At 36.3% G+C, this 26,178-nt stretch overlaps 1 protein-coding gene across 1 annotated transcript; it reads left to right on the top strand.

Moving 5' to 3' along the window:
* The first annotated feature begins 268 nt into the window (after positions 1–268).
* Positions 269–25,386, top strand: LOC106053210 (alpha-2A adrenergic receptor-like). Its single transcript, XM_056027466.1, has 7 exons — positions 269–415; positions 3,877–4,261; positions 8,183–8,297; positions 8,906–8,986; positions 18,746–18,980; positions 23,452–23,554; positions 24,815–25,386. The coding sequence occupies exons 2-7, from the start codon at positions 4,006–4,008 to the stop codon at positions 25,360–25,362; spliced, it is 1,338 nt and encodes a 445-aa protein (XP_055883441.1). The 5' UTR covers positions 269–415; positions 3,877–4,005; the 3' UTR covers positions 25,363–25,386.
* The last annotated feature ends 792 nt before the right edge of the window (positions 25,387–26,178 follow it).

The following is a 26,178-nucleotide window of genomic DNA, read 5'->3' as shown; positions in this document are numbered from 1 at the left end:
TTTGACATCTACCCCTCATAAGAAACAGGTTCTAGTGACATTTTCACGTCACTTTCCCGATGTTGTAAGACAACTAACTTAGTTGGATATAATTTTGCTTGGAAACACGAAGATATTTGAAAAGACAAAATACAAACAACAAAACGCTCAAAGAAAAATAAATCAATACTGCGCCGGTAATGTCCTTCAATTTGGTGCCTTGACGATTCAGCCTGGGCTTGTTAGCGGTACAGTTTGTGAATTCACTGTTAAATGATCTCGATCGTGTCGGCACTATAATGTCAGGTCTAATATGTAGTTATTACTGAATGATTTATGTTTGAAAAGAATTCGCTGAGGATAACTTAATGTGTGGATATATACAATGCCTGAAGCATCACAATCGAAAGTATTTATATGATTTCAAAACTTATCGGTAAGTTAGTCAGTCTATAAAATTTATTAACAAAATCATTTGCTAAAATGGTTGAATCATGTACTAAAAAAAAAGAACAGTAGGCCTATCTTATGTTATACTAGATCCATAAATACTATAGCTTTAATAGAGTCGGACAACTGTATTTTTTTTTAGGGTCTTAAGTTTGTTTTAGGGCTACAATACATACACTACGGTCTAAGTTAGTACCCAAGAAACATTCCCGCCAAGTTTTAAGTTTTATCAATATTGGTCAAGCGGTTTTGATGTCTATAAGTCACATACATACACATCACATTCTACTTTATAGTATAGATTATGAAATACCAACGTTAATTTAAAAAAAAAAAGATGATTACGTCCTACGCGTGTTCCTAGGTCAATCTAGTCAATGCATGTTAATCAATGGCTTACATTCTGCTAAGTCACTGGTTTTCCTGGCTGACTCAGGCAATCCATTCCATGCTCTAATAACACAAGGAAAGAAAAAGTTCTCCAGATTTGCACTTTTAAATAGAATGAGGAATGTGCCTTTATCTATGTGTCTTTCTGAGTATTTTTTTAGGTTTTGTTTTCGTATTTGAAGATTATGATTTAATGTCCTTATCAAAATTTTTTTAACCAGTTTTTTTTTCCTCTTCCTTTAGGTATATTATAAATTTATTACTCAAGTTTCTGAACTTTTAAATACGCGTTGTTATAGTAGTAATGCTGAGGTAGACTATTGTTGTCAAACTGAGTAGCATTTGTTTGGAAGGAATACAATTATCTTATCTTAAAAGCTAAACATGGAAAGAGTCAAGCGGTAAAGCGCTTAGCTTCCGAACCGGGTTCCTGGATTCGAATCCTGGTGAAGACTGGAATTTTTAATTTCTTGATCTTCTGGCAACTCTAAATACACCAGGCTCTAATGAGGAAACTAAATGCGTTGGTCGTTGTGCTGGCCATATGACACCCTCGTAAACCGTGGGTCACAGAAACAGGTGACCTTTACATCATCTGCCCTTTAGATCGCACGGTCTGAAAGAAGAACTTTTTTCTTTACACAATAGTCCCAGGAAGGATGTTTACCCCCAATAGAATCTACACAAACATCGTATATTGTCAGTTTATCAGAAATATTGGGGGCTCAAAGACAGTCATTAAGTATTAAAAATGTGAGGCAGAAAAAAAGTCGCGTAGTAGCTTCCTGGTCGTGAGATATACACTCTGCCTAACCTTGCCTAACTCTGCCTAACCTTGCCCAACTCTGCCTAACCTTGCCCAACTCTGCCTAACCTTGCCCAACTCTGCCTAACCTTGCCTAACTCTGCCTAATCTTGCCTGCCACTATCCCCCGCTGCCCTGCGGAAGGTTTGAGCTAGGATTTTGTTGGCCTCCATTAGTTGTAACGCCTATGGCTCATCTCGTAGAGCACTGACTCCTGTGACTGTGGAGCCCTATTAAGAAGAGACACTCCGTTCACAAATAAAGCAAGATGAAAGCCTGTGCATTATTTATGGTCGGAGGTTGCAGCACAGTGTACCTAATGATCGTCAGCTTCTAATTTTCCTCAAGGTTGTCTCCCGAGGGCTTTCCCGTGTTTGGGTTGAACCGCAAGGCAGCGGAGGTTTGGACTTGGGAGTTTTCATTCTCCTAGACCAGCTAGGACATAATAGTCTTCATAATTGGGAAAACATTTAATGAACAAATCAAGAAGAAGTAATATATAGAGAGAGAATGTATGTGGATCAGTCACAATAACAACAAAGCATAAGCTACACTTATTTACAGCTAAGGTATTCCTTCGTCACAGGGTGCGTGTCGCCAGTTACATTAAAAAAGATATAATTATAACATCTTCGCCTACCTTATATAATCGTGCACTTGTCTAAAAATCAATTAGCCATACAAGAGAAAACAAAAAGAATAGAAGAAAAAACGAATTGTATACAAGTAACGATTTACTGAACATGTGATTACCTCCCATGACAGACTGTGCTACTATAAAAAGACTTATTGATGAATGCGTTCTCTCTCTCTCCTTGTGTGTCTTTGATATTTCAAATGTTACATCACGCTAAACAGTTACGAGTGTTTGTCTTGACCAGGAAGTTATTTACAGGTGAAAATAGACGTCATATCAGCAAGTGCAAACTATTAATAACTAGAGCCAGAGTAAATGTTGAGGTCGTTAGTCTTGTGTATGGCATTAATCCTTTGACACTCATGACTCTCTTAGAAGGTATAAATTATTCTACTTTAGAACAGACGGTGTTGCTGGTTGTAATAAAGTAATAAAGGACCTAACCGCTATTGGCAGTTTATGATATACATACAGTGTATAAATAGGGGTTATGACCGAGCGTCACGTGAGATTTGCGGGACATGTCCTCCGACATAATTAATTACGCATACCAAGTGTTGCAATAACACAAAAACCAATACGAGGAATTCGCAAGCAAGGACAACCTCGCATAACTTGGCGCCACACATTCATGGAGGACATCAGAGCAGGGACACTAGATGGGAAGAGGCTTCAGACATTGCCGCTAAAAGCGCCGAACGGCGCGAGAGGATCTAAGTAAATAAGGGGACGTCATTCAGAATTGCTTCCGTTCCATTTTTCACTTAACATTTTTTTGTAGGCAATCCTTAAAAATGATCGTCTGCCTGGTGGTTTGATATGTGATCCACGCTTTAGTCACGTGGTCCCGAGCTTGAACTCAAACTTTAACTTCCGTTATGTAGATATTCTGGGAAGTAATAATCTTCTATTGGAACGTCCAAAACATGGTGAAAACTTTCTGAGGGTTTGAAAAGAAAAGACTGCGAGACATGCATCTCACCTTTTCACTCCCTGTGGTCGCTTCTGGGGTAAAGGTCACCAACCAGATTCCTCCTGGGCGTCACAGTTCTGGGTACCAGAAATTGGAAATTTCTATAAATCAAATAAGAACATAAAACTAAAATGGTATTTAACCTTGGTTAGGCCAATAATAGAATATTGCATCCTCCGTTTGAGACCCCTCAACTCAAGAAAACATTAAGAAACTGGAACAGACACAAAATAGAGCAGTGAGATTCATAACGAATGAATATTCACATTTGACTAGAGTAACACCTTTAGTACAATCACTAAATTCAGGATAGAAGACTCAAGTAGAAATTATACATAAAACACTAGACTACTCTTTTTTTTATATCAAAACAATAATTATTTACCAATGATTTATTAACTAATTTGAATTTATTTCTGTTATTGATTCAAGCTTTTTTTTGTAGCTGTTGTTGTGTTTTGGGGTGGGGGGGGGGGGGGTACTGCAAATAATTTGATCCGAGAATGGTTTTATGAGAAATGAACAAAAACGTGTGCTATACAGACGGGTAGGAGGAATATACAGTATAAGTTGAATTAAGCTTTGTAAAATTATAAATGCCAATACAGTATTACCTTTCATCTTATTCTTTCTATTCGTAAGATTTCAAGTTATGGACACAAAATGGCCATGGGCTGAAATGTCAGCAGAAAGATAGGCTTCAGGCGCTATTAGGCCCTTCATCACGTACGTAGCTCAGATGAAGGGGGATTTCCTGGACTGATAAAAAAGATGAATTCGTCTGCATTGGTTGCCAATGAAACCGGAAACCTGACAGATTCGGGCAGTGACGTCATCGACTGGAGGAATGTTCTCATCGGTGCCATCATGTACGCTGTAGCCTTTGTCACCTTCTTTGGCAACCTGATGGTTCTCCTGGCCGTCTACATTGACAAGTCTCTACGCACAGCTTTTAACTTCCTCATAGTCAATCTGGCTATAGCTGATATGGCTGTCTCTGTCACGGCTATGACATTCTATACTACAGGTACGCCCTTAAATGTTACAGTTACGACATTATTTGTTACAGGTATATCTTCTATTCTACAGGTGTGAAACAATTTCTATCTTGCAATTTCAGAAGATCATCATAGCGGCACCGATATTCTTGTTCATCCATGTCTGTCCATTTTTCTCCTTTCTCTCTCTCTCTCTCTTTTACACACACTCGGTCACACTCACACACACATATTTCCTTTCTCTCTCTCCATTACACACATAGTCAATAAGACATACGTACAAACTAACTGAAGTGAAAAAAAATAAAGTTCCCTTTTCGGACCTTACGATCTATGGGGCAGATATGTTAAGGTCATCTGTATCACTGAACCACGGTTGACGAGGGTGACATGTGACTAGCACAACGACCAGACGCCTTTACTTTACCCCAACTATTGTCAGGTACCCGTTAGAGTTGGGTGGACTCAGGTCGCCATTAAAATCCTGAAATTCAAAATCACATTATTCACCGGGTTTTGAACCCTAAACCCCTCTCAGCCACAGAGCCCCATCTGAGTGCCGGTGGCTGAATGTGAATGTGTTGGAGGTGGTAGCGTTTTTTATTGTTGTCCCTTATTTCTCATCATGGCAGAGTTCGAGACTGTTCCGTTGTTACAATTAAATCTATAAACATTACAACTCAGGGGAAGTAGTAACGTCAGACATCTCAGCAGACGTGACGTCCTGCTAATGAAGACAATGTATTGACGGGAGAGAGATTGTTTTCTTTTGTTTGCGGCTTCGGTTGCTGTTGTTGTTTTGTTATTGTTTTTGTTTGACCTATACAATAAATAACATCCGTTAGTCTTAATTCTTAATAGTAATGAGGATACCTTTTAAATGTCCCCCCTGGAGAGTTAAGGGGGGGGGGTAATTTAAACCGCAACATTTAACTAACGAATATTCTCATTTTCAAGGTGTTTGTTTGTGTTTGTGAGTGTGTGAATGTGTGTGTGTGTGCGTGTGTGCGTGCATGTGTGTGTGTGTGTGTGTGTGTGTGTGTGTGTGTGTGTGATATACGTCTGTATAAAGACTTAACAAGAAGTTCAGAATCTGGACACGAAATGAAAACGTTAGCATCTATTTAAATATTTTTTTGTGTTTTTCTTATTGTATGGAAAGGAGAAAACATCACACATATTGTGATTAAAATGTTTATGTTGTTATTACTATATATGTATATATATAGTTCCTCCATCGTGGTTTGATGATGACCACTTTCATCCAGGGGACTGAGGGCTTTGCACTGGGGTTTTGTGCCTCCTCATGTGGCTGGTGAGACCTATGTGAGCCCGGAATGTGTCACTCAGTACACTGAGGTTCTGTCAAACCTAGCATGTGAAGTCTGGACTTGGCGGTCTGTGCGTAACGTCACAAAGCTAGACAAAGTTGACAGAAAGGCGAATTCCAGCACAATGCTGTGGAGCCCTCTAGAGCAGGACAAGACACACAGAAAACTCCTGTCATCCGCTGCACCCAAACTCGTCCCCGGACGTCTTGACCAAATCTTGCTTCCGGAAAAGGATGAGCTTTAGGGCGAGAGAGTGAGGTCGACGTGTTGCGCGAATCCTCCTCACTTAAATCAAAATTCCAGCGCAAATCACTAGTCACCCCCTCCCCCCCCCCCCCCCAAGACCAATGACACTAGCTCCAGCTGGAATAACCTGCCCACTGTGCAGCCGAACATTACTACATAATAAACACCCGGATGTTACCTTTTCGTCACAGCTAATCTAAAAAAGAATTAATTAACGTGAATGTTATATTTCTAGTCCTAAAAAAATCTCATTTAATTAATATCGTAGGCCTATAACGCAAATCATACAATATTTATCAAAGTAATTCTGACCGAAGCCAAAACTATAAGATATTTGAAATGATAATGTGGTCTAACGATCTTATAGGGTTTAGGTGACATATGGAGTTGACGTTAGGGTTAAAGTTGAGGTAATAGTTAGAGGGGAAAATTAGGGCTAAGGCATGGTGTTAATTTATAATAAATAAAAGGTTTCAAAGTGATTAATATCTATACAGAGAGATAGAGAGACAGACAGACAGACAGAGAGAGAAACAGAAAAAGAGAAAGAGATTTTGGCGAGCGACACTTGTTATATCATGTCATCAAACAACACTCAGGTGACTCAGGTCTATATAGAAATCGCCATTTTCTCTCTCTTTCTCTCTCTCTCTCTCTCTCTCTCTCTCTCTCTCTTTCTCTCTGTCTCTCTCTCACTCTCTCTCTCTCTCTCTCTTCAAATAACAAAAAACGAACAAAAATGGAGTGTAGGATGATGTCATAATGAGATTGATTCACTTTCAAAAAGTCTAGCTAATATGTCAACTTTGAATGTTGTCAAGAAACAGACCTTATGAAATGATATTGTTCGAAATAACTTTTTCCCCATCAATCTTGGAAAGAATACAAATGTTGTCAACACTCTTCACATGTTGAAATGTAAACTCATATTTCAGGTTCATCTAATCCTCACGAGCGATCTCAAAAATACGTCAAATAACAATTTTTAAACATTATATTTGTAGCATTTACGTTCACTAATAGCCAATTATACCCCCACACCTGCATTTATCTAAAGGATTATTTTCATGAGAGATTCCTTTTCAATGTTTTTATTCCATGAAGCTCAATGGAGACAATTAAGCGAGGTGGAGAGGCTAGAGGAGAACGGAAGATTGTGTGAACACTTCCCTGGGAGTTTAATAGCAGAATTGCAGGCGTGACTCCATTCAGTAGACGCCACTGATTAAGTGTCCTATTTGCGTTTAATAATTTTTATTCTTGCTACTTTAAAAAAAAAATGTTTTTTTTCTCTGTTGTTTTACTCTTAGAGTGATGGCCGTAAGATGGTGATCATTCTAGCTGTACTCCAATATAAAGTTTGTGTTTACTTTGTAATGGCAAACATTTAATTTCAGCTATTACTGACTTAAGAGGGGAAAAAATCGATAAAATGGGTTGAAAGACAGTTTTTTGAATAAATGTTGGTCAGACATTAGTTATACCATTATGTACTGACCATTGAAGTGTGGTCATTGTTGTTGGTAATGTTAAAATTTAAGCGCCTCTTTTGTTGTTTGGGAGGTCCTCGCTCCCTCCTTTTCCTCTCTTTCTCTCTATTTCTCTTTCCTTCTCTCTTTCTCTCTCTACGTTTCTCGCTTTCTCTCTATCTCTCTTTCTTTCTCCCTCTTTCTCTCTCTACGTTTCTTGCTTTCACTCTATCTCTCTTTCCTTTCTTTCTCTTTACGTTTCTTTCTTTCTCTCTTTCCTTCTCTCTCTTTATCTCTCTATGTTTCTCTTTTCCTCTCGGTTTCTCTCTTTCTTTTTTTTTCTTTCTATCTCTTCTCTCGTTTATAATGTCCTGATATTCCTTCAGAAATAAAGAGTATTACATCCTCGCAAAAACCTCCAGCAGAAGTACAGGGGATAGAAGCAGGTAAAGGTTTGAACTAAAAACAGTCGTGACGACAGCGCATACCACACGATCATACAGCCACCCTTCCTCAGTTTCTCTCTCTTTCTCTTTCTAAACTTCTTTTCTGTCTTCAGCTCTCGGTATAAAACTGTGCAAGTATTTATTTGCCTAGTCAGCTGTCTGTCTGTCACTAATTATCTATCCCACAGTATACAGATGGATCCAGGTGTAATTATTGACTAGCAGATATCTGAGTGATTTCATAGTTTCTCACTTCACGGCTGATTTTGTCTGTCCGTTAATTTAGATGTGTATTTCAATTTTTCTTTAGTATATTCTATTCAGCTCCTTCTATCGACAACATTGTCCATTAATTACAATATTATACAAGAATCCAATGATTGAAATGTCCTATGCCAATTAATGTCTACATTTCTCTCCGAAATTTTAAAGATTTATTTATGTGTATGTTCCTACAGATAAAATGCTGGGTTACTGGCCCTTTGGTTCCATCATGTGTACAGTTTGGATATTTTGTGACTACGGTCTGACATTTGCTTCGGTCTTTACTCTCGTCGCCATCTCTGCAGACAGGTAATACAGTCATAAATGCATTTATTAAACTGTGAATCGCATGAATCGTTATGATTGGCCATCATCTTCAGTAGCATAATAGATAATCTTATAATCTTATTAACTTTGGAGGATATATTGGTTTTAAGCAAGTAACAAACAAAGTTGTTTGTTTTTTTCAAAGACAATTTCTTTCTTATGAAGCTAATCATATATCACAATGATAATTTTAATGAAGATTTTAAATAATATGGAACAATTTTTACACCGCCCCATTCCCTCATCCCTCGAAAAAAAACTGTTGAAGCGAATGTATACATAAAATTCTAATAACAGGCCAATTGTTCCAGACTTAGAAGACAGTGCGTGTAATAGTCCTGGACGTCTAATTCTGTATTTTCCATGTTACCCCTCTTAATAGATTGGGCCTACATTGGGGGAATACCCGCTGATGTTTGTTCAAGATTTTGACCCAATGGAGAATTTGCAAGCTCTGAAGAGGAATTGTAAAAATCCTATAAGATGTTTACAAATGTCCGTATCACTTCATGCATAGTTTTGCTATTCAACGTGTGAAGTAAGGAATGGTCAAGGAACGATGTCATTATAGTCAGCTCTTGTCTCAACAGATTCTGGTCAGTATTTTGGAGTTTGAATTACAGATCAACAAACAAAAAGAAGAAGTCTCTGACCATGATAGCCACAATATGGTAAAGAAATTTTTACTATTTTAAAATCACACTATCCTTTGCTAATTGCTGATAAATTTTGTCTTTTTAAAATGGTTGTCTGCGTCTGTTTCTAATTTTCTGTACAGAACTCCAATTCAACGCTTCATTTCACTGTAGTAACCTAAGGGTTGACATTGTTTGGGTTGAAGCATGTGTCGTTTTTAAAGACCCCTAATTCGCTGAACCGCTTGACTAAAAAGAAGTGCAATATATACCAATTCTCTTCCTTTCCCTCCTTTTTTTTCTTTTTTCTTTCTCTACATTTCTTTTCATAAGTTAATTTCTGTGCTAAGATCACGTGAGGAATTTCTCGAAATCTTTGGAACACTTCCTGCAAGGGACAGTACCAGGAAAAACTGAGAGGCGAGATAGGGAGAATTTAGATTTATCGTTTTTCATACAAGGAAAATAAATCGAAAACGTTGTCCATGTGACTACAAAAGTATTCTAAAAGATTTGTATTTAAGCACGGAAAATTAGATATAGAGATACAAGCACTGACATTTAATAACAAATAGAAACGGGGGATGTCAGCTAATGGCGTAGTTTTAAATTAAATAAATATACAAAAATAAAGAAAAAATTTCACCTGTTTCAGTAGTACTGTCTGTCTCGAGCGTGTAATGTATGCTTGACTTCAACTGTGTCCATATAGTCGAAAGTCATTCCAGACAGAAGTAAACAGTTCTAGCCGGAAGCTTGAATGATGTCTCAAATGATAAGGATTTTACCCAAAGTTCCATCGTTATTCAGGATATTAATTTTCGTTCAGGGGAAGTGATTAGGCACCAGGGATATTGGAAGGATCTAGTAAGCTTTTAGATAATCAGAAAAACAAAATGAATAAAAACTTTCTTTCACTAGTCGAGTTGAGTTTAGATAAGTCTATACGTAGGCCCACACATGGTGAGAATGTAGTTGAGTTTAGATAGGTCTATACGTAGGCCCACACATGGTGAGAATGTAGTTGAGTTTAGATAGGTCTATACGTACGCCCACACATGGTGAGAATGTAGTTGAGTTTAGATAGGTCTATACGTAGGCCCACACATGGTGAGAATGTAGTTGAGTTTAGCCTAAATGTTGTTCATTTCAATAATTTAATTTTCATTGGAGGAATATATGACTTTTCTTATTTGCTTACAGCAAACTTGATGTTTTGAAAAGTACGTCTGAACTGTTCAAAAATATTAAAGCACCGGTACGAAAAGTTTGAAAAATAAAGCTGTGGGTAATTGTAGCATTCACTAATCAATCAATTACTTGCATCTAACACCAGCAAAATAAACACACACACACACACTCACATACACACACACACTCTCTCACATACACAGACATACACACACTACCAAAGCACTCAATTATTTGGCGCTCAGTATAATTTGGAAAGATCGAAAGCTCTTGCACTCTCCATTCCACTAAGAAACAACTAATGCATCATCTGGATCAGATCTAAGATAATTGGTTCTTGGTTACCCTAATCATAGATCGCTTAATAAAGTGCTGTGGTGAAAATTCCAACCTATCATTGGACCTTTTTTTTTTTGTTTTGCTGTTGTTGTTGTTTTCGCTTCCAATAAAACTCATTAAAATTACTTTATTTGTACTCAGCGAATGGATGCAAATTGGTTGATAAATATTTATCTGAAACAAACTGTTTTGCTTTAATTGGGTTCCAAGATCAAAGCTATCTAAAGACATCATAAAAGAAAAAAAAAGATAACTGGAGATTATGGGTAACTGATAAGATTTGATTTAGTTCAAGGTTGAGGAAGTTAGCTTCAAATCTGAGGGATATTATTAAGTACAAAAAGGAGAATCTGGTAGTGCTATTCTTAATTATGTCCCGTCAAATCTGATTCAAGTGTAGTACAGCCAGTAACTGAGTAACTGAAGGTTAGAACGTTGTGTGGTCTAGCAGGTTTACAATGTATATTGTGTAGTTTACAGTCATAGTTTTGTTGTAATTTTTTTGGACGTTTACTATCAACAGAAGAAAGATACTTCTGCTCTAGACGTATTTTATAAACAAAGTAGCAAACTGTTTTTAAAATATCTTTTTTTAATATTTATCAGAGAGAAAAAAAAAACAAAATCACTGCCATGTATCTCAATACTGCATATAAGATCTTTTTTTTATATAAAACAATATTAATTAATAACCATTTATTCGTTTTTTTTTTTCTGTTTTGTTGTTGTTGTTTTTTTGGGGGGATTTTTTTGTTGTAATAATCATGCTTCTAATCTCTTCATTTGTGATGCGGTCTTTGTAAGTGACACCTAGTAGGATCTTTGTGTCGCATTATAGTTCCATTGCTAGGATCCTCTTCTCGAGATCTGCTGTCAGCGTCCAACATTCGCAAGCATATAGGAATGTGTCAATGTCCAGGAAGCGAATCAGTCTTATTTTAGTTTCGAGGGCTATACCTTTGTCTTTCCAGATTGTTTTGAGATTTGCAAGTGATGCTGCAGACTGTAACTCTATTAATATAAAAAATATGTCAATACTAGCAGTACACACCGGCTACGGCAGTTGATTTGTTCCCAGGCTTTATAGTGTTTATTATTTAAAGATTAACCTAACAAACAGTCCGTAAATTAGTGTATCAGTTACAAGGAAATTTCACGGCACGCTCTCAATCTCTCTCTGTCTCTCTCTCTCTCTGGAACCCCCATTTTGTTTTGTTTTTTTAATCTACACATCCTGATTTCTCCGACATAGACTTTTGACTTGATTTGGAAAGACCCGCTTCATAATGCATCCCTGATACATAGACGCACTCATATTTTTGGCCCGTTAATTCTAACCATAGACTTATATATTATATCTAGACTGGAAACCGGAAATAAATTCTTATCCGCGATTGATCGATTCACAGACCTATACATATATAGATTTTTATGTATGTAAACTTTTTTCAGGCTCTAAGGAGAGCCGCCCCAATAAATCTTTTTTGTCTTAGAAAAGTAATGATCGTAAGTTTAGAAATAATGCAAAATCATTTCTCGATATTCACGCAAATATATGAAACAAAGCCATTTCCTGTTTGTTTCCATTGAGATAATTTTTCAAAAACCCTAGATTGAAATAATTCATGTTGATTTAAATCATCTTATGTACATTTAAATAGATTGATTACCTAGATCTTTCTAGATTATGTATCTAAAAATTGCAAAATAATAATTATGAGACGAGAGTATTGTTATTTCGATGTTCAATTACTAGATCTAGATCTAAACATTAAATTATATGTTACATAGGTTAGGGTTGAAAAAAACAAACAACTTTACTTCTTTTAACTACTTTACAAAACAACGCCTTGATACAACTTTCTAAAAAATGTTCACGACATTTTGTGTATTGCTAAAAAATCTCCATGTCCAGTCTAGAGTAGTATATATAAGCCAATGATTCTAATATCACTTTTACTTATCCGCCCCCCTCCCCATCCCCCACCGACAACTACAAAATTTAGTCCTTCGTACACTCTACGACTTTTCATCGGCTTCTTCGGTTGCTTTAAAAATACGGAATTTGTGTGATATTTTAAAGCTTTATATATATAGACTGCGGCCGTTTAGGGCAATACCGAAAATAAAATACCAAGTTTTGATATAAAGCTTGTGTTTTTTCGCTATCTGCGGTAGTCAGTTTATAAGTCTGTCGAAACCGATTCTTAGCAAGCGCCTAGGAGGTAAACGAAACCTATCAGCGAAATTTCTTGCGGATTCGTACGACTGTTTAAGAGATCCTTTGATCAATCAGTCAGTGAGTGGTAACTTAGAAATATACTATAGATGATGAGCTAGGCTGTTGGGGATTTTCAGTTCAATACAAACGTAACGTTCAGATAGTAATCTTTAATTCTATCTTGATCTCAACTCATCTTCCGTTGAAGACCACGCCGCACCAGATCTTATAAAATACAGACGTTACAAATGATCACGATCTACGCGTGTCCTTAGGTCAATCTAGTCATGCATGTTAATCAATGACTTAAACGTACTAAGCTATGAATTAGTAAAGAGAAAGAAAGAAAAAAGCACTCTCCAGAATGTCAAATCTATGAATGATTGAAAAGAAGAAACGACAGAAGGAGTCTCTCAAAGCTAAGGTGTAACACTACTTGAGCACAGTGTACAAAGTTATTGACTATCTCCCCCCCCCCCCATCTGGCCCATTTCATTTCTCTCACTAGATGTAACATTCAATTATCCATTATTCCTTCCCCCCCCCCATTATTTCGCACTTGCTTCAGACTTTCACCTCAAACCTTTCAGACGAATCTCGCAATCAGACTTCCAGTTTGGTCATTTTTTTTAGATCGAAAATTACTAATGGATGTATTTGTGTGTATGTGTGTATATGTATGTAGCCTATGTATGTATGTATGTATGTATGTATGTATGTATGTATGTATGTATGTATGTATGTATGTATGTATGTATGTATGTATGTATGGATGTATCACAGTTGAAGATATCACAGTTAAAGAGCCTGATGTCACGGTTTGTAAGTTTCTCTCTTGTTAGTTGAACTCGCTGTTGATCTTTAAAGAAATTCGTCAGGGGGCGCTGATATCTTGTAACTGTGATGCCGAGGATTCTGTAAATATATATCTCTAGAACTAAATACTATCTTAGATATTCAATAAATGAAAATCCTTTTTAATTCAAATACAGAACTTTAATTCAATAACTAGGAATCATTGTATGTACAGAAATAGAACTGTATCAGATGAATAGCATCATTCAAAGCTCAATAGTAAAATATATTCAAATTACTACTAGATTTAATAAAATACAAGACTTGTCTCTACAAATTCAAACTAAATTCTAACGCTTGGCTGACTAATCATAAGTTTTGGATCAAATCCTACAGAATATTAAAAGTCTTCTTGTCGGTAGATATTTCTCTTTTTACAAAGCTTATATCCTTTCCCTCTGTCTGTCTGTCTGTCTGTCTGGTAAAATGTTTGTAAACGTTATTTCTCCCACCTCAAATCCCGAATCATATTGAAATCATATTGAAATTTTTCACAATTATTTCTTGTACATGATACAACAAGAATAAGAAACTAATTAACAAGGTAATTAATTAACTATTAATAATTAATTATTTTATTTGGTATCGAACTAGGGAAAGAAATAGTGCATGACAGATGTGTTGGAATAAGTTGAATTAGTCCACTTTATGGGTTGTCGTTTAAAAGTTTGAAACTAACAATAAATAACTATAAAATCATCTATTTTTATAAGCACTTCAATGACGCAGTAATTATAGTATTAAACTTGAGAAGGCTTGAGCCCGCGAGTTCGATTTCAAGTCGGGCATCTTTTAACAGAATGCATTTGAAAAGCGATTACGGTAGCATTCATATAGATACCCCCTCCCTTCTCCCACTCCCCTCCTTTACCCACTGGTTCAGTCACGTGATAGGATCATAGCGCATTGAGAAAGCTAAAAGCATGAAAATGCGCTAGACAAAAACAATTGGTAAAAATATATTACATCGCAGATTCATAATTGTTATTCCAGATCTATTACAAATTTAATGAAATGACTGATCCAAACTACTTGTTTTTTTTTATGAATTTTTTATATTTTCTTGTTATGCTTACATATGCCCTCTATTTATAAGTGACGCAGTTCAAAGTGTGGCGTGTAAATAATCCGTTTGGGCCTAAATTGTATTTCGGAAATTAAAGAAACTAACGTATTATAGGGGAAAGTTAAAAAAAGTGACTTATTTTACCGAGTTACTAGATTGTGTATCTGACAGTACCATGCAGTAAAGCTCCCCAGTTCTATGATGTAACCCACTGGGAGCAAGTTTCATTGTAGCCATGTTTCCTTCCATGAAAGTTGTCGCATTGGGGCTTAGAGAGCTGGAAGATCCTTGAAAGTCAATTACCAGAACAGGATGTTCACTAACAGCTCTCATATCATGAGCTGAACTTCCTTGCTCAAACCTGAAAGCTCTCTTGGAGAATCTTATTACAAATCACAGACGTGCCAGCAAAAGAAAAAAATGTTGTTTTTCTTTTAAGTTGAGGAGTCCCAAACAGGGCAATATTCTAATATTGATCTAACCAAGATTAAATATATTTTATTTTTATGTTCTTGTTTGATTTTTAAAAAAAAATATTTTTTTTAAGATAAACTCTAATGCTTTGTTTGATTTTTAAATAGTATCGTTAATGTTGGGTCCTGTTATAACTTTGAATTTATTATAACACTTAGGTATATTGAGTTTTTACCATGTTTATTAGTCTGTTTTGTTTAATATACTCTTAATATTTGGCCTTTCCTTGTGCTCTTAACCAAACGTCCTCTCAAACTTATTTGTTTCATATCAAATCTATTCTTTGCCTTAACTTTGGCTGTCTGTAAGTATTTTTTGTTATCTTTGTATGGATAATACCTTCAAACAGCGTCTTTACATCAGCTAATTATGACCCAAAAAAAATTATAAATACACAATTATTAATAAAGTCTCAAGTGGTATTTTCTTTGGTTTCTGGTTAAGAAGATCCAGAAATAATACTCGGTTCGCCTTATTGTCCCTGACATCATTCCTGACGTCATTCTCTGACGCTGAAATGTTTAGAGAGAGACGTCATACTATTTACCTCCAAATGAATGACGACAAACGAGATTTAAGGGGGAAAAAATGTAACAAGGATTTCGTTGTTCAAAACTTTAATTTTTTTTTGTTCATTAAACATGAATTGGAAAAACATAAAACATGCAATCCAAAAAAACCTAATCCTATTCTCGTCTTTAAATAAATAATGGTTTTCTATTAGCCTATCTAATTAACTTTATTGTAGAGCTCTTTTTTAAATGGAGTTTTGATCAGGTCTTGTTATTATCAGCCTACAAAGAAAAGAATAATCTCTAATTACACTAAGACGGGAGAATGCTCCTTGCATTACAACTATGTTGTGGGCAGTAGTGGGCAGTCCGATTCAATGTCTTTGACCAAAGGATTTTCTCCATTAAAAAAGAAAACTAGGTCACCAGTGCTAATCCTTTATTAAGTTTCTGTTATCTTCAGCCGCAGACGAAATCACAATAGAGCTTTAGAGAAAAATTTTCTATTTCATTCATACGTTTTTTTCTTTAGCGGTACCGAACTGGGGAAAAGTAGGTATTAGTTTTGTATGGTCTGTCTATCCGTTCAAATATGTAAACCTTTTTAAAACATTCAACATTAAGAGGTATTTACTATTAATAATTATTAAAAAAAACATAGAAGGTTATATTAAGATTTTTCGATAATTATTATGAAAATGTTTATATCATTTATGTAAAAGTTTTGTTCCTGAAACTGCCTCTACGAAGAATTACCCGTACCGCCCAGTTTCGTGCCAGAGCACTACGGGAGGACTTTCCTGTTCTGTTCCCAGTCGGAGTTCGTCTCAGACCTACAAGTTGATGTGCAAGATGTTACTGAACATTTATTTATTAAACTCTTAATTGAATGCGAAAATACCCAAAGATATACAATCCGTTCAAGATAAAGATTTTCTAAGTTTTCTAGCCAAATTTAAATGTATTTCTTTTTTTTTTAATTTTAATTCTAACGGTCAAACTAGAGTTTTTCCCAGTGTGGCCAAAAGGCTACTAATTCTTTTTGCAAAGATACATTATTATTTATACATCATTTGTCAAATCTCCAGGAAATCGTTAGAGCCGTTTTTGAGATCCGTGTCCGGGTTTTTTGAGCCTATCCGCCCAGGTTTTGGTCTCCACAAAGTTACGAGTTAAATAGAGGTATAGTACAAAGATCTGTTATTCGTTTTATAATACCAAAGTCAATAGGTGTTGTCATAGCTTGACCTTGACCATTCTAATCTAAATTTAGCAACGGTGCATTGTATGTAAAAAAAAACACACTCTATTTTAATATGCTCTGACTCAGGCTTTTTTATCCAATGCACCGTTGCTAAATTTAGAAAAGTTAATTAAATCAATGTCAAACTAGAAAACGACAATACTTGGTCAAACATACATTTAACAATAACAAAAAACAAAAAAAATTAAGAAAACAAAATTATCGACGTCTTGCGATGAAGCCCCAAAATGAAAAAAAAAACAAAACAACGTTCTGTGATGAAGCCCCAAAAAGTAAAATTAACAACGCCCTGTGATGGAAGTCCTTGAGGCCAAAACGCTGTTCCTACGCACGCTTAGTTAACAAGCACAAAACTCATTCTTTCAAGCATAAACAAGAAATAAACAGGCACATGATCGTTCGAACCACGCAGGCATTGTTCTAGCTTTTTAGTTGCTCTCTCTTTTCTTCTTCAATGTCTTTGGCCCTGGGGTGGGCAACCCTTTTCAATCGAGGGCCGCATTGAAACAATTTTTGGGAATGGATGGGGGGGGGGGGCACATACACTTACATAAATAATATACTTACAACTTAGAAAAAAATACGATAGATAACTATGTATATCGTCTTTGAATTCACTATTGGGAGGTGGGGGGGGGGGTAGCTTATTTATTTAAAAATCTCTCTCAATCTTTTGTTTGTTGTTCCTCAAGTTTGTGTTTAAGTTCCCTTGTTCCCTTATATCGGTCCTCCCCTCCCTTTCTCCATATATCTTTCTATTTTTACAATTCTTATTGTTGTTCTTATATCAACTATGTCTGTCCATCTGGTAAAAAGTGTGTAAATATTATTTCTCCAAAACTCAATCTCGGATCAAGCTGAGATTTTGCACACCTATTTCTGTTACCTGACAACACAAGAATCATTTTTTTAAAATGATCAATTAGTATATTAACTATTGGTAATTAATTATTTTGTTTGGTATCTCGAACAAGGAGAACAAATAGTACTTGACTGAAGTGCTGGTATAAGCTGAACTAGTCCCCTTTATAGATTGCTGCTTCATAGTAACTTTATACAAACAATAGATAACTATACAATCTTCTATTTTTATATTTTATAAATTTTATTATTGTTTTTTTTTTCTTTTCGTAAATGCTTTTAAAAATGCTGTAAACATTCAGCCATATCTCCTTTTCTTTCTTCCTTCCACTCCCCCCCCCTATTTTCCAGCTGGTCCAGACAAGTGATAGGATCATAGCGTATTGAAAAAGCTAAAAGCATAACATGGCGCTAAAAAAACAAAAACAATGGACCTCATTCACCAATCGTAAACAAACAACATTGAGCCACGTGCTTCCCTTAATCTCTTCTATACAAATTACGATCTAATTTTAATCAACAATGGTGATCACGTGACAGTTGTTTTATCAATATTATCACGTGACCGTTCGTTTTGATTAATGAGGTTCATTGGTAAAAATATTACTAATCACCCAAATTTATGGTTGTCGGTCTAGATCTATTACAAATGTAATTTCTTGACAGATCAAAACTAATTGATAAAATTACACTCCTGTTTTTTTTAAAAGTATTTTGTATGTTATTCTTAGTTCTATGTTACAGTTTGTATTGTTTCAAGAATGAAAACCGAATCCTAGAAATTTAAATGCAAACGTGCGTGTTTAAAATGTATCATGGTTTCCCTAATACCATCCAATCTTTGTAACTTTTACCAATTCTTAGAGAAATTATAAAAAAAAAACTGATTACGTTTGTTCTTTCTAGCAGATCTCTTGATCTGTTCTATGATTTGTGTTATTATATCCATGTTTGAAAAAGTTTCTTGTGTTTAAAACACGTCGCAATCACGTGACTTCCTGTATGCTTCCAGGCTGCTCATGTTGTGCCTGTGGGTTCCTGCTCTGACAGTCGATAGAATGAAGGAGTATCATCTGGCAGGCACCTGCATGTGGGACCCTGCAGAAAACCGGCAGTTTGTGGTGGTCATCGCCATTCTGGGCCACCACGGGCCGTGTATCACCATGCTCGTTTTTTATTTCTCAGTCTTCGGGTATCTGAAAACCAGGTCAAGGGTCATTCCACTGACCACACCGTTTCAAGAAACTGTAAGTAAGAGAGCCGTGTGTTTGAATGTCATAATGTGTGTGCTCGAATGTCACAATTTGTGTGCTCGAATGGCATAGTTGGTGTGTTTGAATGTCAAAGTTTGAGCGTTTGAATGTCATAGTTTGAGCGTTTGAATGTCATATTTAGTGTTTTAAATGTTATAGATTGTGTGTTTGAATTTTTTTATATTGTGTGTTTTAATGTCATAGATTGTGTGTTTCAATGTTATATATTGTGAGTTTAAATGTTATAGATTGTGTTTTTGAATGTCATAGGTTGCGTGTTTGAATGTCATAGATTGTGTGTTTAAATGCCAGACTTAGGCAGGGCCGTATTTAGACTTGATAACGCCCTAAGCCTTTTGAGATATGCCCCCCCCCCTAAAAATGAACATTGGTAATTCTTCCATTACTCTTTCTTCGATGACATTATACCTCAAAGGGGCCTCAAAACAAGTGGGGGGGGGGGGCAAAGCTATTGCTTATGTTGATAGGATCCAGCATTACACTTATGTTTTGGATTCATCATATAATCTCTTGCAATTTTGATCAAAAAAAAGACTTAATTGTTCGTTGTCTTCCGTTGGTCATTTCATTTGTTTCCTTCGCTAATGTATCAATTGTTTAATGGTTTAAATAAATCTCACATCAAAGTCTTAATGAGTCTGACGTACTTACAACATTCGCATGCTATTTAGGGGAGAAAACTCTTATTTCCTTTTATTTTCTTAATTTTTTTTTCAACCTTTCTCCATTGTATTCAGAATTCGTGGGAGAATCAACCAAAACCTAATAAAACAAATTTACTTATTTTTCTCTTCGAGATAAAACTTTTTTTTGTGTGTGTCTTCCTGTTTCTCTTGCTTACACACGTGCCGTCCTTGACATTCCTCTCTGGGCTGAAAACGATCGTGTGTGACATGTCACAAGACAACAGTCACAGGCCACTATAGATTAGAGAGAGGTCTGCGACTACAGTGTGATTTTTTACATGATAAGCGTATCACTCGATAAAGAGGGATGACCACTTTGAGTTTTGCTCCAGAAATTTATCTTTTCTTTTTTTTTTTAGTCTTATTTTTATCGTTATTTTTGTTTGTTTGTAAAATGACTGTCCTGAGTAGCTGATGCTGTATGTTCTTTAGCTTTCAGCTGTGCAAATTATTTTATGTTTGAGTCATAAGTTAGTGGATTGGTCAAGACACACTTATGCTCCTAGACAAAGTCTTGGTGTTATCGTGTCTTATTTACTATCTAATGTAATAGCATAGACTTTAGAAAGGGTTCATTTTGAGGGCCATCTCATTTCACAAGAGAAAGCCGTTTAAATTCTGAATCCGGTAATGATGACAGATATAGACCAATGAAAGTATGTCTACTGGACAGTGGCGTAGCTATGGTATATGATGCCCAGTGCGGTAGCTCCTGATGATGCTCCCCCCCCCCCAAAAAAAAAAAAAAAAAACAGAAAAAAGTTGTTTTTTTTCCGAACTAATGAGTCTATTATTCATTGTTAATGTATTGCTAATTCACGAAAAAAAGTCAATTTAGCAAAAAGATACTAAAAATAAATCTTACGTGCTTTCTTGCTAGTAAAACTATCAATAATTGTATCGAAATCTATTTTTTACATCAATCGCCAAATTACTGAGGCTTAAATTTTTCATCGCAATTAATTCGATCTGTGGATTCAATAGTTGGGGTGGCGACAAAAATTCATGCTTACTTACCACATCATTATATTGCTCATATCGGGTGTACTGTGAAAATAATCTAGCAATATCTAGCTCGTAATCACCCAATATTATAATAAGTTCATTTAGCATTTTTGGGGACATTTACATATTCGGATTACATGTTCTCTAAGGAGTGGATCTTACTTGGATAGTAATTTTACAAACTCCCAGAAATTACCTAGATTTTGTATTTGCAATTCTTCTTCAACTTGTTTACGATGCCCATAGAGTGCTAGATTCTGCTTTGAGATAAAACTAATGATATCCAAGATTCTTTTTAGGTAGTACTCTCAGACTTTTGCCCTTTGAACCGTTTGACCCATACCGTCAACCATTTCAACAATAGATGATAATCTCTCCGTCTGAGCTAGCACTATGCGCGCCAACAGGGCATTTCAACCTGATACAGAGACCATAATATTGTTAATATAACAGTATCAAAATTAACTAATTTGTGATTTTAAAAAAATTATACTAATTTGCATAAAAATATTGATATTATGGTCATTGCTGAATGGTGATTAAAACGTACAAGAAACTAACAAGAATGAAACTAAACAACGACAATTATTCTCGATCTAGAGTCTAGAGGCTTAAGTTCTAGTTCTAGGTGAAAGCAGCGTACCGAGCAATGAAGTAACAAAATGTACCATTAGCCCCAGAAGAAAATGGATATAAAAAAATTCGTCTCTCTTAGAGATTTTAATTAATCTAGTAAATTTGATACAACCTAGTCTACATCTTAAATGAAATTGAAGAAAGAACATGGGAGATGAACAAATTAGCAAAATAATTAAATTTGTAGTTAACATTTCAAATACAATAGTTTTTTTTGTTTTTTTTTTGTCATATATGTACAATGTGTTGTTTTTACTGAGAGGGTTTATCATTAGTTTGATGCCCGTGCGGCCCGCACCACACGCACATTGATAGCTACGCTATTGCTACTGAATGACAGCAATAATAAGAATAAAAACCATATACTATCTATCTATATAATTCCTTCTTCGCTCAAGAGTTTGGACGAGAAGAAGAAGTAAAGGAAAGATCACTCTCTTATTTCTGCGGATAGAGTTATCCCACGAACTTTACGAGCCTTGAGTCATACAGAATATCATAAAAAATATATTTCCTAGATCACGCTCAATAGCAAGAATTACCAAATGTTTCAATCTATCTACGAGAAAGTAATTCTTCATTAGTTTGAGGAGCAAGAACCTCTTTCACCAGATTCCAAAATTATGGGATAATGCCGTTTTTTATCGCGCGTAGGATTGGCATTTTCCTTATTGAATGACACCCCAAAATGACAATTTTTGTCTATACATTTCAGAAGATTCGTATGAGTTTTCTAAAGATTTTAATAATTTCCGGATATTTCCAGGGTCTTTTTCGTATATTTTGCAATTTCAGGAGATTCTCAGGAGCTCCTGATAAATTGACAGGAGGCCGCGGGAAATCTGTTATAAGTTATACAATGGTTTAATTTAATAATTTAGACACCTAGAATTAGCGCGGGTCCTATGAAAGTGCGGGGCCCACTGCGGTCGCATAAGTGCGGAGCTCACTGCGGTCACCTAAGGCCGGCCCTCAAAATAGCGGCGTATGCTACGCCGCCGGTCGACTAGTAGTTAATATTTTGTATCTGTACTTACTTATTGAAATGTAAAGCTCACGCTCGTGACTGGTGTATGTTGTCCACGTCTCCGTGCTGACGAGAGGCCTGCTCACTACGCATGCCTAATTGAGGAGGAGGTTGAGGAGGAGGTTGAGGAAGGAGGTTGAGGAGGAGGTTGAGGAAGGAGGTTGAGGAGGAGGTTGGTTGTCACTCTAAACCTTCCACGTTAGTGACCTAGCACCTGATGACCACGTTATTTAGTGGCTCTTAGTGACCTGCTACTTAGTGACCTTTTTATTTAGTGACCTGCTATTTTGTTACACATTTACTTTAGTGACTTGATTCTTAGGGATATAGTACTTAATGACCTAATCGTAATGCTCTTTGTTTGCAAATAGAACCACGCACAGTGAACACATTGCTTCTATAAGACTTTGCCTTTGATTCCGAAGATGAAGTTTGAGCGGAGTATTTCACTTTACTACGCAGACCTAGTTGCGAACGGTTATCTTGCTATATCTGATGCTGATTAAGCCGTTGTCCGCCAGAGGGAGGACGGCCTAAAAATGTATCTTTTCTGCTCCTGCCTCCGGCAAATGCTTCTTGTTGAATCTCAAATGTGTGTCCCTTGATCTTCCTTGGAGCTAATTTCCTCTATGCCAGTCAGGGCAAAATGGTGCCTAAGTTGACCTTCATGGCGCTTCCAGGAGCAACTCTTTTACGCCGTCCTCCTTTAAGCTCGTCTTTTGCAGGTAGTTATCCCCCATACAGGATGAGTGTCCGCCCATGGCAGATGTCAAAAAAATAAGTAGTGTATCTACTCTGTCTACCTCGCCTTCCAACAGATCATGTTTATTTGTGTCATGCCAGCGTACGCCCATCATGGAATGCAGGCACCTTTGACGGACGCATTTGAAGAGCCATAGATGCCTTCTAAAGAGTACCTAGGTCTCAGATCCATACAAAAATGGGTTGAGAACCATTGTTTTAAAGACATTGATTTTTGTTTGTAGGCGGAGAGACATTTTCAGTCATATTTTCGTTTTGTCCAAATGCTTTTTAAGTTTAAACTTTTTCATTCATTTTGTTTTTAAAATAATTGTATAATCTCTTCAAGACATCAGGTGCAAAAGACAAACCTCCATTCCTATTGGATGCCAACACTTTAAGAAATGAAAGAATTGAATCGTCCACAGTACAGGGTGTCGTCGATATCTCAGGTAACTCACAAACCAAGTCTTAAGAATGTTACTGGTGGTGTCAGTTGTGGTGTTAAATGGTGATATCAGTGTCAGTGGTGTTAGTGGCAGTGACATGGGGATATCTGTGGCGCTGCCTATAGCAGTGGCAGAGAATCTAGCTTTTTGTACATATATTCTTTTTAATCTATCGCTGGATTAATTGCGTCAGTGGCAGTTTCAGTGTTGGTGTCGGTGGCGACGTCAGTGGTGGAATCAGTGACTGCGTCAGTAGCGGTGTTAGTGTCAGTGGTGGCGTCAGTGATTGTGTCCGTGGAGGTGTCAGTGATGGTGTTAGTGTCAGTGGCGGTGTTAGTGTTAGTGTCAGTAGTGGTGTCAGTGGTGGTGGTAGTGTCAGTTTCATTCGGTTGTGTCAGGGGCGGTATCAGTGGTGATGTCGGTAGCAGTAGATCTAGCCTTGTGTACATAAACTGTTTTTATCTATTTCTGGATTAATTGTGTTAGTGATGGTGTCAGTGATGGCGTCAGTTGCCGTGCTAGTGGCAGTGGTAGTTTAAGTGGTTGTGTCAGTAGTGGTGTCAGTGGCGGTGTTATTGACAGTGGCAGTGGTAGTGTCAGTCTCAGTGTCTGTGGTGTTGTCTGTAGCAGTGGTAGTAGTGGTTTCAGTGGTGCTGACAGTGGCTGTATCAGTTGGATGATGTCTGACACATTGAAGCTACTTTTACAACACCAAAAGTACATGTATTATAATTAGGTCTTTGTGTACATGTATTATAATTAAGTCTTTGTGTACATGTATTATAATTAGGTCTTTGTGTACATGTATTATAATTAAGTCTTGTAAGTGTCTTTGTTATACTCTTTATTTTACTCTAATTATAATATTAAAATATTACTAATATTTTTTTTTAAATATAATTATCCATTAGGGTTTCTGCTAATGGATGTCTGCTTTTATTTCATACAACAATCTCAGTTTATATTCAGACCTCCGCATAGCTAATACTCATTAAAAGTAGTTACAAATGGAGTTTAATATAACAAAAAAAAAACAACAACATAAGTGCATATTTTCCAGAAAATGTTTATAACTTCCTCTGTCTATGACAATTTTTTCAAGAGCAATGCTACAGATTGAGTTAAGGCTTAAGAATAACAATTCGATTCAGTAGATGAAAGATGAGTGCAAATTGCGATCTGAATAGTTTGCAGCAGTAATAAACTCTATGTCTTAACCTAGTTGTTCATTAAAGTATCAAATGATCTTACTTTTAATGATAGGTCAGAGCAACGGCGAGTTGATCGCGAGTCAAAGTGACGTCCACACGACCACCACGACCACTGTCTCTCAGGGTCATGACCTGGACAGAAGCACTCCTAATTCAACTGTCAGCACACAAATAGCCTACATCTCTACTGCTCAGGTCCAGGAAGACAATGTCCGCCTCGTCCAAAAAGCCCAATTCTTACCATTCGATAACCGAGCATCGAAAAAACAGAATGCCCCAAGGCCCTTAGAATCAAACAGGGCAAGTCGGGAGAGACGAGTCTTCATGACCTTGACATACATCATTATAGCCTATCTTGTCTGCTGGGTACCGTTCCATTTTGTCTTTGATATCACTTCCCTGGATCCTGAAGCCGTCCCAAGTGTGGTGTATGACTTCGCCTTCTGGATGACCTACGTCAACTCCACCATTAATCCATTCCTCTACAACTTCGGCAACTCCGAGTTCAAACAGGCTTTTAAAAAAATTGTCTCACGACAAAGAAGACGCACGGACAGATCCAGCAACTTCCCAAATACGACATCAAGCATTCAGAATTGACATCTAGCTTCGTGTTCATAAAAAATGTGTTTGTTTTTGTTGTTTTTTTCTGTTGCTGGATTAGTGGTTAATGTTTTTGTTATGTTAAATAATGTTAAAATAAATATAAATTTTTGAATAACTAGGAGATAACTCCACCTGACTATTATTCATTTTGTTTTCATCTTTATCTCCCATTATTTCTTATCATATACATTTCTCGCTGAATACACCTGATGTTAATTATTAATTTCCCAGTATGTTATGCATTAAATGTGGGAAGAAATTAATGCATAATTATTGGCTTTGCAAACATTAAAAAGATTAATGTGGAATGCAGAGAAATTGTCTTTTAAAAAAGGCATTTCGATATCAGTTGTAGAATTCAATTCAATTCAATGGAGTGATGTTATATAAAATCGTTTGTTTCTCTATTGTGTAAGTTATACAAATCATGTCAAGTATTACAAAGCACATTCTAGAACGTAATTTATACTATTTGGAAAAACAAATCGTAAATATCACTATCTGCAATGTTTAGAAGTCTGCCTTAAGTTAAAGTGCATGTTTTAAACCAATAATGTGCCAATAATTTGTTACGTCGATTTCAGCTAATGAATGCCAAGGTCGTGTATAATACCAGACGACTTATACTACCAAAAGTACACAAACTGACGCAAATAGTATTAAATCAAATTGAATTTAATTAGAAATTTGTCGATAATTGTAAACTCTTCTTCATTAGTACATAACACTCTTGTATGGACGTCTGTAAACTGACATGTATTCCAGTTGCGATGGGAAGTATGCTACTAAAAACAAGATTACGATGAGAGT

The sequence above is a fragment of the Biomphalaria glabrata genome, chromosome 4, assembly GCF_947242115.1.
Source record: "Biomphalaria glabrata chromosome 4, xgBioGlab47.1, whole genome shotgun sequence".
Classification (NCBI taxonomy): Eukaryota; Metazoa; Mollusca; class Gastropoda; family Planorbidae; genus Biomphalaria; species Biomphalaria glabrata.
The sequence above is the reverse complement of the archived record's forward strand: the minus strand, read 5'-3'. Positions and strand labels throughout refer to the sequence as shown.